The sequence below is a fragment of the Ostrea edulis genome, chromosome 3, assembly GCF_947568905.1.
Source record: "Ostrea edulis chromosome 3, xbOstEdul1.1, whole genome shotgun sequence".
Classification (NCBI taxonomy): Eukaryota; Metazoa; Mollusca; class Bivalvia; order Ostreida; family Ostreidae; genus Ostrea; species Ostrea edulis.
Window position 1 is genome coordinate 30,688,371 of NC_079166.1, and position 18,174 is coordinate 30,706,544.

Consider the following 18,174-nt stretch of genomic DNA (forward strand, 5'->3'; position numbering starts at 1 on the left):
TCTTTATTCTGGATTTGTGTTCGGGCGACAATCGATTAAGAAACAAGGAATCGATAATCGGAATCGACGAGACAAATACGATCGACAATCGATTGCCGGCGACAATACTTCTCATTACCAGCACATTAGAGTTATCGCGCTTTGATGACTCTTGTGCGTCATTGGTAAGAAAATGCACAAGTCTCGCAAACAAGTGCGAGATTACTGGGACATAAAAGAAAGGTTCATAGCACCACCACCCCTTTTTTAAGTTAAAGTACATGGTGTACTTTTAAATAAAATAGCCATTGGTCAGACTGTATTTTAAAAATATTCCAACACTAGTTTATCAAGGATGTTACATGTTTTTTTTAAACTCTTTTACACCTATTATAAAATTTCCAACAACGATGTTCTCTGTCCTAAGTCAATCAATATTTTGTAATTTTCAAAATAGCTTAGATGCTGATTAGAAACGCATTTGTTGTGTTAATTAGTGTTATAAACGTCTAAATAAATGCAGTTTGGCAAACATATAACTTATTCTAAAATATTTGAAAATTAGAGAGAGAGAGAGAGAGAGAGAGAGAGAGAGAGAGAGAGAGAGAGAGAGAGAGAGAGAGAGAGAGAGAGAGAGGTACATTAACGATTACAAAGTCCATATCATATGAACCTGTCCAAATTGTATGATGAACTAGAATGTCTTCATAATCTGACAGAATGATTTTAATAACATATGAATCCCATTAATTACCAGAAAAGTTATTGTGTCGGATGTGCATATTGGTTTTTCCCTTCACAGTTCTTCTTGCGATTGATGCTTTATAAAGGTCAGATTTGGCAGATTTAGTACCTGCACGCCTTCACATAGTTTAACAAGTTCGTCTGTTTCCTTGTAAGAATAATCAATTCCTAAATTTGCCTTTAGAATTTTAATCAGTGTCGTGGTTTGCAGTCGGTTATAATATGTATTCGATATCATAATTTATATTACGTATGCCTAAGTAATGTTTACGTATGTTGTCCCGGTAGCACTACTTTACGCGCCTTTAATTTGAAGAGTTCCACTAATGGAAATGATAAGTATTGATTCATCACTAGTACTTAAGAACAGAGGTGTAGTACATGCTGGATAATGACATAATAGAACCAATTAAAGGTAACTGGAGATCGCCTTGTATTTTTGTACCGAAACCTGATATTACTTACATATTATGTACTGACAAGTGAATTCGGTCACAAAAACAGAGTCTTACGTATACCAGATTGCTAGAATTTATTACTGTATTGATAAATTCGGAAATGCAAATTTTGTCAGTAGATTTGACCTCTTGAAAGGTTGCTGGAAAGTGTCATTGACTTAAACAGCCAAAGAAATATCTGCATTCATGACACCCGACGACCTATTTCTTTACAAATTGATGTCCCAGCAACCTTTAAGGGGATGATTCATTTGCTTTGTTGTGACCTTCAAGGACGTGAAGCCTACATTGATGATGCTATCACCTACAGTGACATACCATTGGAACATATTCAAACAATGCGTGCGTTCTTTGGCATTCTGAAAAAAGCAAAAACATGAATCTTGCAACGAGTGACTTTCATCTTGCTGCTGTGTAGTATTTAGATCATAAAGTAGGTCAATATTATGTAACAACCATCGTAGATAAAGTGGTGTCTTGCAAAATTCTCGAATTTTGGGCATGACTGGATTTTGCAGAAAATCTTGTACACATTTGTTTTCAACAGTTGATCCATTTACCAACTTATTGCAAAAGAGGAGTAAAAGTGAATAGACAAACGACTGTAACAAATCGTTTTGTAAAATTAAATACATTCTCATTCGTACTTCGTTCAGCTACAAAATTGTTGAGCAATCTAAACTTACTGTAGGTCCTATTAATAAAGGAATGTGTGTTGCGTTGTTTCAAGAGCATTGTGACAATGTAGATAGATATGGTTCTTATCCCCCCCCCCCAAAAAATACAAAATTGAAAAAGAGTGTCTGGCTTTATTCTTAGCTTTACAACATTTTGATGTACATTTGGTTGTTTTTGTACATACAACTCTTGTTTTTACGGACAACAACCCTCTCACTTTTGTGCATGAAATGTTAAACAAAAATATTAGAGAACAAAGCTAGTATATACTGAATCATTGTCTCTGTTAGTATTCCATGTACCACTATATATGATGGATATGAAAATATTTTTGTATAAATACGTTTTTGAATATTTTTACTTTGATTTTAGGCATGATAAAATAAATCAAGAACTATTCTGTGAGGCATATTTAGCAAACGACTGTTGTAATAAACCCAAGATTAAATAAACAAATAATTAAACTGTATCAAGAAGTTTACAATTTCTAAATTTCAGCCAACTATGATGAAGACTTTCTCACGTTTTTGAATTCAGGACTTCCACATTGAAATGTTCCACAATTTTGGCGAAAAATTACACCTCATTTTCACTACTCTGACAATTGTTACGGTTAAATACCGACAAAATACTACCCATAGACTATAACCGAGTTACCCTACATTCCCGTTGGTAATTATTTGTGACACGTAACAGCTTATGATCGCATAACGCTAGTTTTGAAAAACATCATGCCATCATGGTTTATTAAGGTTACCAGTTAAATGAAAAGCGTTGGGAACCAAGTGTAAATTCAAACTAAACATACCATAATCTTATTAATTTAACAACATATTAACAATCATCAGCGAATTACCAGGGCTGTGCACATTCCTTTTGATACCATACTTATAAAGGAAGTTACTTCCAGCTTCTTTCAAACGAGTAAATATATCCAGAAATTATATACAAAAATGTATTACTGGCTATCACGGATGTCCTTGAACTTTCGCACTGTTTACCGTCTATGAGCCTATTATTGTAAAAGGCGTTAAACGCCCAAAGTAGGGGCGATTTCAAGGTAATACTATAATGTGAATATTACCTTCGGTAATGCTAAATATCGATTGCTTTGATTGATTTTTATTGTTTTTCGCCACATTCAACAATTTTTCAGTTGTATGGTGGCGCACAGTTTTTATTGGTGGAAGAGAGAACCCAGATACAATACTGTACAGTGTTCCTGGGAAGAGACCACCGACCTTCCCAAAGTAAACTGGGAAACTTTCTCACTTGCCGCCTTGAGCAGGATTCGAACCCGCGCCAACCAGAGGTGAGAAACTATGTGATTTTGAGCGCGATGCCCTAACCACTCGGTCACGGAGGCCCACTGCTATATATCGAAAGTTTGAAGCAAACATCAAAGAGAAATAGCATACATTGTATAATCTATAGTGCTATACACGAATTATTCTATGAACGACTCGTTTTGTGTAAGAATTATGTCCCATTATTCTACTCTTTGTTTACAAAGTTTTGCAATGAGACCGTGCACACTCAACAGTTTTTATCTTGTACAAACGTACACCTTCCCAGTGATGTAGTCCCATAGTGTAAGTAATATGTTGTGTTTTCATATGTTTAAATTCTTTTTATTTATATAATTTGCATTTGCAGTCACTATTTATACAAAAATTCATGCAATTTATTAAGACCTTTGGTGTAGAAAACTGTTCCTGATATGTTTTCACCCATGCATAATCTAGTCTTTCAAACTTTCAAAGTAAGATTTATCAGATTGTCATTTTCAGTTCCATATTTGTTTCATACATTTTTATTATCGTGTGTAATTTCTCGTTGTAAATCATAAATAGTTTAAGTGTATTATTTGCCAACCGTGTGTCATTAAGCAAGTGATATTTATTTATAATTCAGTCAGTCATATTCATTATATTTCATTATTCATTGGTAAACCATTAAGTCATGTCTAATGTCTACATTTTCTGAATTGTAATAGAGGTTACTATTCTGTTACAGCTTTTCATTAATAGTGTACACAATAAAGAATTTACTGAACCACAATGGCTAGTGATCAGTACATAATCACTTGACTGGAAATTGTATATGTATACAGCTTATTACTTGATAGCCGTGGTAAATAAAGAGAAAATAGTGTGATATTTTTACTGCGACTATAAACTTGTGCGTTGAAACGTACTTTTTATTGTTACGTCATACGATGCGAATGCACTGAGGTACATTGATGTACAACACAGCTATTTGTGGAGGGTGTACCTAGTTGCGCAATAATATCTTCTCTTTCCGTGCATTTTTAACTATGTTCGAAATAGGAACAAAACCTTTCATCGTCAAAGCGAAATGTACATCATTTTGAAGTGTTTCAACCATTAAGAAATAAGTATCCATTTAATATATACTGAAAAGAAAAAGAATTACGTGTTTTAACATAGAAATTGTTCTAACAGATGGTTAACAGAATATGAGCGTATAAGCTCCTACCTCATTCACCGATCACGGTATCTCAGTAGTAGAGCGTACGCTTCGTAACCGGTAGTTCGTGAATTCGAGCCCGCTTGTGTCATAGCCGCGTCAAACCTAACACGTTAAAATTGGTAGCGATTACCCTTTCGCCAAACGTTCGGCATTGAGGGTTTTCAGATATGACCTTAAAAACGGAACTCCGGTCTCGCGGCATGCGTTGACACGATAAACAACCCTCACTACTACGGCCTTTAGCGCTAAGCATAGCTCTAAATCACCTACACTTGGTGTCCTCTCAGAATAAGTGAAAAATTCTCGACAGGAAGTAGAACAATCAATCAATCAAGTCATACCCAATTCATTCCATTATTTCAATCAATTCAAAGAGCACACGTGTTTGCCCGGTCAGGAAAAAAGCGTCTAGTTGTGGCTTGGGAATGATGAATATATATAGGAAAGTAAAATCAAAACACAAATACGCCGTTGGAAATGTATAGGTTATTGTAATGTGTTTTAAAAGCAATACGTTTGTTCGAAAATCCCACACTTTGCATAAAAGAAAGATGGACAAATAAGGCAAAGTACAATGTAAGATCATATTTTAAAGAACATATAATTGTAAAAAATTAAATGTCATATAATTGAAGTGGAGATAATGAACGGAAATAAATCTCATAATCCCATATTTGCAAGAAGGACAACCACTATCTCCGACGAAATCACAGTTCGTATCAAGTACAATAAAGAGTAAGCATCCCGTGTTGCCAGAACACACCTGCCGTGAGCCCTGTATCTTGATCAGGTAAAGGAATCAAATAATAGATTGGTTTCTGTACTGATACAAATATTCTCCGTCTTCCCATCGTGCTTTATATCAATGTCAATGCACTACAACCTAGTTATTAAGCATCAACCATGATATCAAGTTCAGGTATAGATATACCTTACAGAGCTAGAACACACTTGGAACGGTCGCTAGGATATTTGACATGAGATGTTACCCTGGTGCATGAAACATGCTTTTCGAGTCACAAGCGAATCACCCCCAATCATTGCCCTAAAATAGAGAAAAAGGAAACTTTAACAAATCTTATAAAGACAAAAACAAACATTCATGTATAATAGGTCTGAAACAATAGTTATATATATAAATGCCTAATGTAATTTGGTTAAGTAAGTTAATAAATGAAAAAAAGGGAAGAATCTCGTAAATGTCGTAACAACACATGTTAAGAACAAAGCAAATACGGACCATGGGTATGTAAAATGTCCACTTTAATAACTGGTGACATTGATTGATATGTTATTTGAAATATCACTGATACATAAGAGTCACAGCCTTACCATGAATTTACGCCTAATCTTAAATTCAAGACGATTAGAGGAGTTTACTTCACAATAAACACCCTCCTCAAAATCAAATCGAAGTCTGCAAAAAATAATTTATGGATAATCAAACGAGATAGATAATCATAGAATATCAAACAAAATCATATTCATAAAATACATGGATAGAATATATATATATATATATATATATATATATATGTGTGTGTGTGTGTGTGTGTGTGTGTGTGTGTGTGTGTGTGTGTGTGTGTGTGTGTGTGTGTGCATGTGTGTGTGTGTGTGTGTGTATGTGTAGCTGATTTCAGAAAAAAACAATCACACAATGCCCAAAGTATTTTCGAAAATATTGAACAGTGATCAATCCTAGAAATGTATTTCGAATACTGTACAAGAAAGAGTCAGATCCCACATTTGGAGTGTCCAGGGGTCCGTGTTTGCCCAACCATCTATTTTGTATTGCTTGTAGGAGTTATGTGATTGATCACTGTTCGTTATTGTCACCTTTCATTCACCACTGGTCAGTGTATGCATGCATATTACTATACTTACACTTTGTCTTGGTAAGGTATTGTTAAAATCGTAATTCTGTAATTTTCCAAATTACGCAATCCATTTCGCACAAGTCTGTTTACTTCATTTGGCAGGTATTCCCACTCTTCAGTCTCTCTTTTACGTAACCAAGCGAAAATTGCTAATAAATGAAGTTAAATATGAAATAAATGAAACTGCAAATGGATTTAGCGTTGTTGTAAATCTTTATTGCGTTCAATATTTACCTCGTTCTGGGTATCTCTGTAAAAATCTTGGTAAAGCTGCTTTGGCGAAATCAAAATTCATTGCTCTATTTCCACTTGCGATAAGCTGCGTCGCGAGTTCCTACAAAAATGGAAACCGGAAGATTAGGAAACAATCTGTTCTGTAACGGTAATTCACTATTTTAACCATTCGTAGTAAGAGAAAATGTGAACACATCCTGATTCCTGACAGCCTAGCCCCCACTTAAGGTTAAAAAACAAACAAACAAAAAACACTCAAAAATCAATGTAAGCAGGTTTAGAAATAAACCTGAAAAAATCGGGAGCTGGTGTCCCTAAAGAGTAGTGTTCGCTGCAAATAACTTTACTCCGACAACAATTGCGATGCTGCTTGAACTATGCGCACTGGCTTCGCATTTCCACTGGGCCACCCCATCGCCACAAAGCGGAACCTCTTGCATGGGTAACAGGTGCCCTTCCATGGTCATCACCGCAGGCCTATGGAGATGTCCCCCACCTTCGTATTATGAGCATTGACCCAAAACAGAAAACAGCAGTCCATCGGTCATTCAAATGACGTAGAGTTAGATGTTGGGAGTAATTTTTGACAATGGGAAAGATAATATTGTGTAAGTGGGCAACTGCCTCCTGTCTAAAACTGGGAAAATGAATAAAACACTAACAGAGTTTACTGGCCGCATTCGAAGTTCACCAGGTGTCCTAGTATCTGAAAGATGAACATAACGAACAGTGATGGATCCCATAACTCTTATAAGGAATACAAAATAAAGTTGGGATTAGGTGCCTTGGAGGAGTATGCATCCGGTCACACCCGCCGTGACCCCAATGTTTTGATCAGTAAACAGCGTAATCAGTAATCACTAGTCAGAGCAGTGTACCAAGGACGCATTTATTCAGCATCACAGTCAGCCGCAGATGCCATAGTGTTCAATGTGATGCTATCTACTACCTCATTAATGCTTACTATCAGCCAAAAACGACACAGGTCACATAACAATTGTGAACATTATTCCCACTATCAAAATGTCTAACAATCAGGAAGCCTCATTTGCACAGCATACAAACCCCAATAGTGAAGAGTTCGCAGCATGCCAGACATCGCATCATTAAAGATTGGTTGCCGCAGATTTATAGCCACAGTGCTCCAGTTTCATGGCATATTTTAATAAATCAATTCTTAGGTAATATATAGATAGAGTGGGAAAAACATTATATGAACACCAAAGTTTGTAGTGAGACGTGAAAATAGTTAAATTTTAATTTCCCTTGAGAAAAATGCTGATCAAGTGGCTATTCTGTAAACATGTATCATGAACGACAAATATACGAACAGTGATCAATTTCGTAACTCCTATAAGCAATTCAAAATAGATTGTTGGACAGACACGAACCCCTGAGGATATGTAAGGTAGGACCATGTGTCTAGGATGAGTGAATATCCCTGTCGACCAGTCACACCCGCCTTGAGCCCTACATCTGGATCAGGAGTTACTCGTAGTCAAAATCAGTGTTATAAGAACGGCCTGACAATCGGTATGAAACACGCCAGATAACATTGAACCCAAAGATAGGTTGTGTTGGCAAACTAGATCGTTATAACGATCATATAATTTGCGAAATTCTAACTTTGAATGATGCTTTTGAAATCCCCGTACCATCAACGTGTTTGTCAGCAGTCATCCTCGATTTAAAAACTGATCATATGCAGAACAAGTTCTTGCGTATTGAATCAATTGAGAGATATAAATGATGGAATATTACTACATAGATATTGAATTTTAACGATGGAGAAGCTAAACTAATTCAGTTTGTTATAAAGTTAAGTTGTTAGTTTGCCGTTAATATCCACTTTCAATAACATATCTAAGTAAGAAGCCGAATTTGACGACTCTTTGGTGTCTTTTATGTTGTATTCTGTTTTGGAACTGTGGGTGAAAGGTGAAAATAACAAACAGTGATCAATATTATAACTCCTATAAGCAATACAAAATAGAGAGTTGGGCAAACATGAACCCCTGGATACACCAGAGGTGGGATCAGGTGTCTAATAATAATAAAATAATAATAACACCATATTTATATTGCACCCTTTTCATACACTATGTACGCTCAAAGGTGCTTTACAATGCATAAATACCTTACAAGAGAATGTTATACACATAATACATAGAAAATAAATAAAACATTAAAAGCTGTACCTATCCTCATTGTACATATAAAACATGAAAACACAAGATACCATAAATATGCTAGATAAGAATAAACATCAGTTTCAGGGCGTATTAAAATAATAATGAAATACATACACGCACACACACCATATAATGTCTCAGGTATAATACATTAAAGCATACAATTCCCTTTTCTTTTTTTCTTTTTTAAAACATCACAAAATGGTACTCGAAAGCTAAGACACACATTCTTTAGTTTTCACAGTTTTTCACAGAATCTAACCTACACGAATGACTGAAATGATAGAAACTAGTCCTGGAAATCTTGATGGAAAAAATGTGTTTTCAGTGACTTCTTGAATGCACACAGTGTTCTACAGTCCCTTACATGTTTTGGAAGGGCATTCCACAGTTTTGGAGCTATTGTTCTGAAACACCGACCTCCGTATGCTACGGTTCGACTTTTTGGAATAACTAAAGTGACTGATTGTTTTATAGACCTAAGATTTCGGGTAGGCTTATATACCTCTAGTAATTGTTTGATATAAGTTGGGCACTCATCATGTAAGGCTTTGTAAGTATAAGTAAGTATCTTATATTGTGTCCTATACTGCACATGTAACCAGTGTAGTTCTCTTAGTATTGGAGTGATATGGTTGTAGCGAGGAGTAAGGATCACATGGATGTTAAACTGCTGTTGACTGGATACCACATGATCTAGCACAAAAAATTTAACTCTAGTGTTATATCTGCCCTCAAAATTAATTCAAAGCAATTACTTTCTGACGTCATAGCTTTCTTTTGAGCTTTGGGGAAAAGGCATGCACAAAATCAATCCACAGTTTAATTAGCCAAGATCCCATGATGAAATAGTGTACGTTACATCATATAAAGGCGAAGATAAGAAACAGTGATCGATTTCATAACTCCTACAAAAAAATACAAAATTAAGAGTAAAGCAGATTTCATTGTGCCACGAGTTCGCTTCGGTTTCTTCCCAGGGAATTTTTTTTTCACTCATATAGAAACGTCACCGGCTGTATATTGTCGCTTCATATACATGTACATTAACCATGATAATAAAATATAAATCTTAATTATCAATGTAATTTTCATATTAGGAAAGTTTATTGAGATATAAAGATATGTATACTAGCGGGGAAAAGAAACTGTGCATTATAAAATTTAGTCTGCTATATGTATTGTTTATATCTATAAAATCTAAACAATCGGTAAAGGTGATGTTTTTTAACAATATCGGATAGTACCCAACTCAGACTTTTTCATGGTTAGTGAACACGTTTTGTTTATTGAAGTGTTCTTATGCACGAGTTTTAATGGCCAATACTGTTTGAAGTAAGAAGTGTAAACGGTTTGTTTGGGCACTATTCGTTAAGGAAAGCACTTTAGTTTTGACAAAATTTACCCTTATTCTTGACGCGACTCAGCGAAAACCAACGTAATCGTGCTGTTGGAATGCTTCAAGTTGGAATGGCACACAATATCGTAGCAAGACACTTTGGAGTTCATCGGAACACCATCCAGTCATTATGGAGACGTTTCCAACAATCTGATAACACTCGGAATCGACCTCGTTCTTGGCGTCCTCGTGTAACGTCGCGTTGACAGGACAACCATATTAGACTTGTGCACACGAGAAATCGTTTCCAGACAGAACGTGTGAGTGCTCGTAGCATTCTTGGACTTCAACCATTCAATTCAAGAACTGTGGGTACAGTAATCGTCTACGCGAACACAACATCAGAACAATACGTCTAATACTGCTTCAACGCCATCGTATCGCTAGACTAGCGTGGTGCAGACGACATCTTCAATTCAGAATACAGGACTGGGCCAATATTCTGTCCACTGATGAATCCAGATTCTATTTGGATAGCAGTGACGGCCGTTGTAGAGTGTATCGTCGCGTTGGGGAGCGGTACCAGGACGCTTGTGTTGTGCAACGTCGACAATTCCGTGGAGGTAGCGTTATGGTGTAGGGTGGAATAACAGCACGTGGAAGGACCCCTCTACAAATTGTCAATGGAAATCTCACCGGCGTACGCTATCGAGACGGAATCATTCAGCGCCATTTGATACCCTTCATCAGAGACAACAAAATCGTATCACTCTGCAGCAAGACAAGGCAAGGCCACATGTTGCACGTGTAGTCAGGAACTTTTGTGTTGAAGATAATGCCAATGTCTTGCCTTGGCCACCTGTTTCCCCCGATTTATCGCCAATCGAGCACATCTGGGATGAAATGGAACGACGTCTACGCTGTTTACCAAATCAGTCCGTAACATTGGCTGATTTAGGCCAGGCTTTAACCAACATCTGAAACAACATCCCTCAAGCATTTCTGAACACTTTAGTGGCATCAATGAAGCACCGTTGTCAAGCACGCGTGAATGCAAATGATGGTCACACGCGATATTAACTTTGTTAATTCAAGTTCGAATACCAGTGCCTTTCGAGTGTGCTAAAATTGACGTTATTCAACGATAAAATTGATGGATTATGAAATGTTGTAACGAATACATTTGTTAGCAGTATTACAAAAAATAGAATTTGTTTATTGTTATTTATCATTATTTTTTCATCTATTAAATAATGCAGTTTCTTTTTTCCGCTAATATACATAGATAAATGTAGGTAATCTTGTGAAAGGAAAACAGTGTGTCCTTGTTACCACCAGACATGCATTTTATTTTTTCTTGATTCAATCATACACAATATAATTTCCATTTGTGACGAATAGTGCAAAGTTTTAAAGTAACAAAATTCCCTTTTGCTTCCTCACCCTTTCACTCTTGTTCCTTCACATATCAACAAAAACAATTTGTGAAAGAACGGAATATTCAGATTTAAGTTGCATAGAAAAGCGTAACATTGTTAACATAAAAGATACCCTTCATTAAATACTCACATAATATAGCATATCTTTTCCACTTCTTTTTAGTCTAACATAAGCGAATACTTCATGCCAGTTATATCGTTGGCAGTCCCTGTATATAGTATCTACGAACATCTAAATCGAAAAGTCATAACATCACTGATCATAATATATGTTATGGCAATTTACTTTAGACACAACAATAGGACTGAGAGATAAAATATTTCAAACTAGCGTTAAGAAACATGCGGGTTTGTTAAGCCAGGTCATACTCGGTACATGTACGTAAACTGTGCATACAGTCTTTAAAAATTGTCCTACACAAAGGAAGGGCGTTACTCACTCTACTATTTCGGTGTTTACATGAGGATAATCAATATAATGATAGCATGATAAACAAGCGCTTTGTATGTCTGTTATCGATACAACACAACTATATCTTCTTGGAACATCTATAAAAAGAAACATAGAACGCTACCCCTACGGTACAAACATTCACGAACAAAAATATCTGTAAAACACAAAGTTGATTAAGATAGCGATAAAATCCTAACGCTTCCGTTAAGAAATTAACATGAAACATCTAAACACAAATCCATCTGTATGTAAGGTGAAGATAACGAACAGTGATCAATCTCATAACTCCTATAAGCAATACAAAATAGATAGTTGGGCAAATACGGACCCCTGGACACACCAGAGGTGGGATCACTTTACAATACTTTACAATTTGAAATGATTGTCTACAGTTTTCATTTAAAGATACCTTAACAGACGATTCCAGCAGCATTTAACAAGTGCATTAGTTTTAAACTTGTAAGAACTAAAAGGAAAAACAGAGTACAAATACTGGGGCCAAATTCGTCTAAGGATTAGAGTTATACATGAGATATATAATCTTTAATTTTGAAATGTGAATTTCAGAATTTTATCACAGAAATTAAATATACATCCGTATTTTCAAGCTAGTAACGAAGTACTTAACTAGTGGGCTATAGAGACCTTCGGTGACTAACAGTCCACCAACAGAGGCCTCGACCCAGGGGTCGTAATGTAAAACGGATACGGTATCAATTTGATGCATTAGATTAAGAGTTTGGTCAACACGGATAGCCAGATATACCCGAGATGGAATCAAGTGCCTAGGAGGAGAAAGTATTCCTTGTCTACCAGTTACACCCATAAAACACCCTTACAATCTGTATTTTATAAACAATTACAGAAACGTTGTTTTTGTTGATATATTTGAATTATTGATGCGAAACACTTATTGCATTTGGAGCAATAGCGATATTGTATGGATAATTATGTTTATTATGATATCAATATTGTCTCAATTTATCTAGTCTATTTTCTCCAACAAATTAGTTTCTTTCTTCTTCTTTTTTTGGCTGACATTGTTGTTCTCCTCTGCAGTAATAATGTGACATCATAGTCAAACTCACAGAGTGCGGGTCATATATTCTCTCAATCAATAGGCTCAGAATATATGTTGATGTTTTGATTAAGCTTTCATAGATATTTTCATTTCAATACTTGCATCTACATAGAACCTCTATAATTAGCGTTAACTCACAGGCGTTAGTTGGTGTCACATGATGAAACATAATGAATTTAATCTGATAGGTTCTTATTCCAATAGCTATAACCAATGGAATCGATGTTCAAATTGAACAACAACAATGTGTTTCGTTTTGCTTTTTCGATCACGTGTGAAAAAGGTACGCAAAATGCATACAGTAGATAAATAAGGCCAATCGAAAATGTGTATGAGTTATATTAGCGAAGTATTAAATAGAAAATTCAGCCTATTCCTTTCATCTGGGACAATATCAAATAGTTTACATTGAGCAAGGTGTTACATATTATACAATGGTGTTTTTGAGGTTTTTTTATTAGTAATTGCAATTACAACGTGTGCAATAATTTCAGCACATTGGATGTGCATTACTGCAGTATAATTAAGGTTTGTATCCGTTCAACGTCTTTTTAAAAAAAAATAACTCACAGCTAAAACAATGTAAGTACACGCCTTACCTCAATTTCAGAGATTCTAGCGAACGTGAAAATGTCGTCACTCAAAAATACTTTGCCATGGGTTATTCCACACATTGCCTCCAACATTGTCTAATGAAATAAAATAGTATTATTGAATCAAATGTTTGCTATAGAATCAAACAGTTATCACGAATGGCTTAATGCACCAAAGTAAATTGTATCTTCAAACAACTTCTCTTTCATGGATATTTACGTGTTTCCATTTCGTTTACCTATCATTTTTCTGACTCCTTTTAATTTTTTGGTATTTTTTTTGCATAACTCTATCAGTAAAACGCGATGAATCCCCATAACTAATTCGGAATTAAGAGAAGGACAAATACTGGTGTTTGAACACACCAGAGGTGAGATCAGGCGCCTAAGGGGAGTTCGCGAAGAGCAGTGTGGATCCTTTGTTGACTGATTACAGGAGCTGTGAATCTAATGTCAAAATCAGATAAAAAGAGAAATCTGTAGTTAAATTCAGAATGCTTTGTTTCTTTGTTTTACGACTAATAAAAAACCACTCATCTTGAGGCTTTACCAGCTGTATGTGACGTGCCAAAACAGATTCATAAGCTTAGCACTCAGGACCGTAGCATGCGGATCCGTTAACGTGACAACGTCTTTAACAATATCGAATCTCCATTTATAAGGTTACATGTATATCTAAAAGACCCATGATTTTTACTTCTAGACGCCCGGTGTTTGGCGAAGGAACAATTACTATTTTTTAATATCAACTTCCCAGTTCGTGTGTATATTATCAGAGTAGTATTTAACTAAGCATTATTTCAATCACAGGTTACTGGATATTAATATTTCCTTTTAACAAATCAATTGAAACAACAATTGCCTTTGATTTTCAGAATAGCTGGTCTTTAGATTTCATTTTTCGAATCCACAATAGTTGATTTACATCACATGACTACAATATATAGTTTGTCTTGTCTTCTATTGATATCCAACGATACACACACACACACACACACACACACACACACACACACACACACACACACACACAGAGAGAGAGAGAGAGAGAGAGAGAGACATATATATATATATTATTGTCAAAGTTTCCCTTCTTCAGGACGATATAATTTTTACATAGAAAGTAAGGTAACTGAAACTACAACTAAGCTACAAAAGTTTATAACAAACAGAACGTCTACATATTTAAATATATTAATATTATGGAGTGAAATTATTATTGAGGGTAATGTGTAACTAAGCAATAATGTCACACCTCTTGAAGATTGAACATGAAACCCTTTCAGTTATTTTTCGACGTTCTAATTATTTTATCATATATTTTACAAATCCTATTTCGCCCCATATCAACACCCCCGTTTTAATGACAACCCCGCATAATTTTCACTAATTTTCACACACAAATTGGTCATATTTTATTGGTTTTACCCTCAATAATGTCAAATACCTAACACCTATCAGTAATCATACCTGTATTTTGAAAGCAATATGAAGTGTGATAGTCTGGACAAGGTATTCAATTCATCAGGTTAATTACAAGTAATTGCTTAATTAAACTCATGATTACATATGTATCTAATTGTTTATACAGAATGAAAACCAAGTCAATGTACATAATTCAATTTCTTTTGACTGCTCAGTGAGGTGTCTGAAATAGTGAATTCGTCATATAGTCATCCCCACTTTAGTGTCCAAATCGGTTTGAACAAAAGCAATATACCGAGGGAGCACTCCACACATGTATATTCTGTTTCTATATTTGCATCTGTATGATTATACTTCTCTTAACAATCATATCAATACTAAAAAAACATACCTGATCGGTCTCATAATATGATATTATGATGCAATATATTGCCAGGTTGTCATTTCGAAGTAGGGCTAATGTCTCGTGTAGGTATTCATCGATCTGCAATCAACATTTGTACGATAATATAAGAAGGTTCGGGCTGAGTCAGATATTCTCCGTTTTGTAGTTATAGGTATGTTGTAGAAATTGTTCACATCCGAATGGGAATCATTGATATATCTAAATGTTGAGTTGAAGACAATCATAAATATTCTCTCTCTCTCTCTCTCTCTCTCTCTCTCTCTCTCTCTCTCTCTCTACTGGTGAACTGTTAGTCCTCGAGGGTCTCTACAGCCCTGTAGCTATCCTTAGACGAATTTGACTCCACTTTTTTGGCACGCTGGTTTTGGTTATATAAGCTCTAAAACTTCATTGTTATTTCGGATTTCAAACATTTCGGTTGAGCATCACCGAAGAGACATTAGTTGTCGAAATGCGCATCTGGTGCATCAAAATTGTTACCGTATAAGTTTTACACATATATAAACTATATATAATGCTATTCCAAGTGCCTGTGTACCTTTGTCTTTAACAAAGTAGGTATTATTTTTGAATGACTGAGCTAAACATAATGTCTCCATCTTCCTTACTGATTGACGAAACAGTTTTAAGCGCTTGATCTTTAATCTATCAATTGTTGAAAACCCAATTGCATGTCTTTTTGTAGTATATGTATGATAGTTTATACTCTTTCGTGTCATCCATTATGGTATTAGATACACTTAAAAATATACATAATTCTGAAGATATACTTGAAAAGGTGTACATAATATTAAAGATTGTCAGTTTTCAAAGGGGTACTTAGAGTATAAATGGGATCAATGTAAAATGTTGATTAAATTAACCAATTTCAACGTTATACTTTAGCAATACAAACCACCTTTGGATCAAATAATGTCTAATGCGTTTCATACCAATTGTTAAGTCGTTAGGTCGTTCTTTACAACCTGATTTCGACTACAGATTACTCCGTTCATCTTATCAAGATACCGGTCTGATGGCCGATATGAGCTATCGACAGGGTATTTTTACTCCTAATAGACACCTGATCCCACATCTGGTATACCCAGGGCTCCGTGTTTGTCCAACTCTAAATTTTATATTCGTTATAGCAGCTTTGCAATTGATCACTGTTTACTATCGCCACTTTCTCGTTTGTCAACTTGAGTCACCGTATTCATCACGGACGGTTTCTTTTTACCCATGGTCTCTTGTTTACTAAACATATAAGGGTAGATAATGTTGATTTTGTGCATTTGGTGTGTCCAGGGGTCTGTGGTTGTCCAACTATCTATTTTGTATTGTTGATAGGAGTTATGAGATTGATCACTATTCGTTATTTTCACTTTTCATTTGAGTGTCAAAACTATTTATCGTTTGAGTTAAGATTAAATGTAGAATATGAATACTAAGATACAAACTACCCATTGATGGTCATCTTTATATATGTGCATTCGTGTATTTGTTGTATATGGTATGCGTGCCATAGGTTCATGATGTCTCAACATGACGTTCTTCTTTGCTTATCACGGTTGAAAACATCACCTGGATTGAGAGAACACATAGGCTTGTTTACACACTAAGCTCATCGTTCCGCACATATTGCCAGTTCATCGTGCATATTTCAATTGTAATATTCGACAAATACCACAGACCGTTACGATTTACTGAAAATGATGATCAAACATGGTCATGCAAAAAGTTGGTAGAAAGTTAACATCGATTCCCTCTTTTATAATGATAGATATGCAGATAAATTTCGGGCAATGCCGATTTAGTGTCAACTAACAAAATGTAGGTACTCCATCATGTACAATTTATATATGGTACCAATTTTGATGCACCAGATGCGCATTTTAACAAATAATGTCTCTTCAGTGATGTTCAACCGAAAGTTTTGAAATCCGAAATAATTAACTTGTAAGAGCTATTTTAGGTAAAACCAGAATGCCAAAAACTGGAGTCAAATTCGTCTAAGGATAAGAGATATGCATGAGGGAGATAATCCTTAATTTTGAAATGAATTTGTGTCGTTTTGATGTGCACTTACATGTAAGAGGATGTCTCAGAGAAAAGCATGCAACATGGTCCAGTAGCAAAATTCTCTGTTTAGATTCAAACTTTGTCAGTAATATCTAATATGAATGAATTGAAATTCTGAATTTTTTTATCCCAATTATTCTACTGGTTAAAGGTGGTAGACCTGTTTCTAAAACTAGACCTTCTGTAACAAGATTTTCAGTAAAATTTTACTGTTTCTTTTCAACTTTGGGGATAAATCAAATGAAATCTTAAATAACTGTTGATATATTTTATTTTGCAAATTACTACATCATATAAGCACTTCTCGCAATAACAGTCAATATGGCTGACATCCATCCTGTTAAAGTGCAAAAAGGTCATGAAAATGACATATTTTCACATACTGAAAAATATGCAAATTTTACAACTTTTAAAATAACCCTACAGTCATAGTGGAAACTTAAAATTTAAAAAAGCATTTGATTATTATTAACAAATCTGCTGTATACAAAATATATTAAAAAACTGTTGACGGCAAATGTATTTCATAGTATTTTTTATTGCATGAATATATGATATATTTTTATGACAAAATGTCAAAGTTTTTAGAGCATGTGCAGTGTTATACATACAATCAATTAAAAAACATGAAAATATCAAAACATATATATGTGGTTGTTCATAAATATACATTTTAAAAGAAACATACAATTTGAATTTCAGTCAGATCATGATAAAGAGC

At 35.1% G+C, this 18,174-nt stretch overlaps 1 protein-coding gene across 1 annotated transcript in view; it reads right to left on the reverse strand.

Moving 5' to 3' along the window:
* Window positions 1-4,829: 4,829 nt before the first annotated feature.
* The window catches only part of LOC125674936 (uncharacterized), a 224,920-nt gene continuing 211,575 nt past the window's right edge, over window positions 4,830-18,174 (reverse strand). The window contains exons 12-17 of the mRNA XM_056160865.1: window positions 13,568-13,657; window positions 11,564-11,665; window positions 6,464-6,563; window positions 6,237-6,378; window positions 5,685-5,769; window positions 4,830-5,397 (exon numbers count right to left, since the gene is read on the reverse strand). Of these exons, the coding sequence (XP_056016840.1) occupies window positions 5,380-5,397; window positions 5,685-5,769; window positions 6,237-6,378; window positions 6,464-6,563; window positions 11,564-11,665; window positions 13,568-13,657 (537 nt within the window). The 3' untranslated portion in view covers window positions 4,830-5,379. The remainder of the gene's footprint in view (window positions 5,398-5,684; window positions 5,770-6,236; window positions 6,379-6,463; window positions 6,564-11,563; window positions 11,666-13,567; window positions 13,658-18,174) is intronic.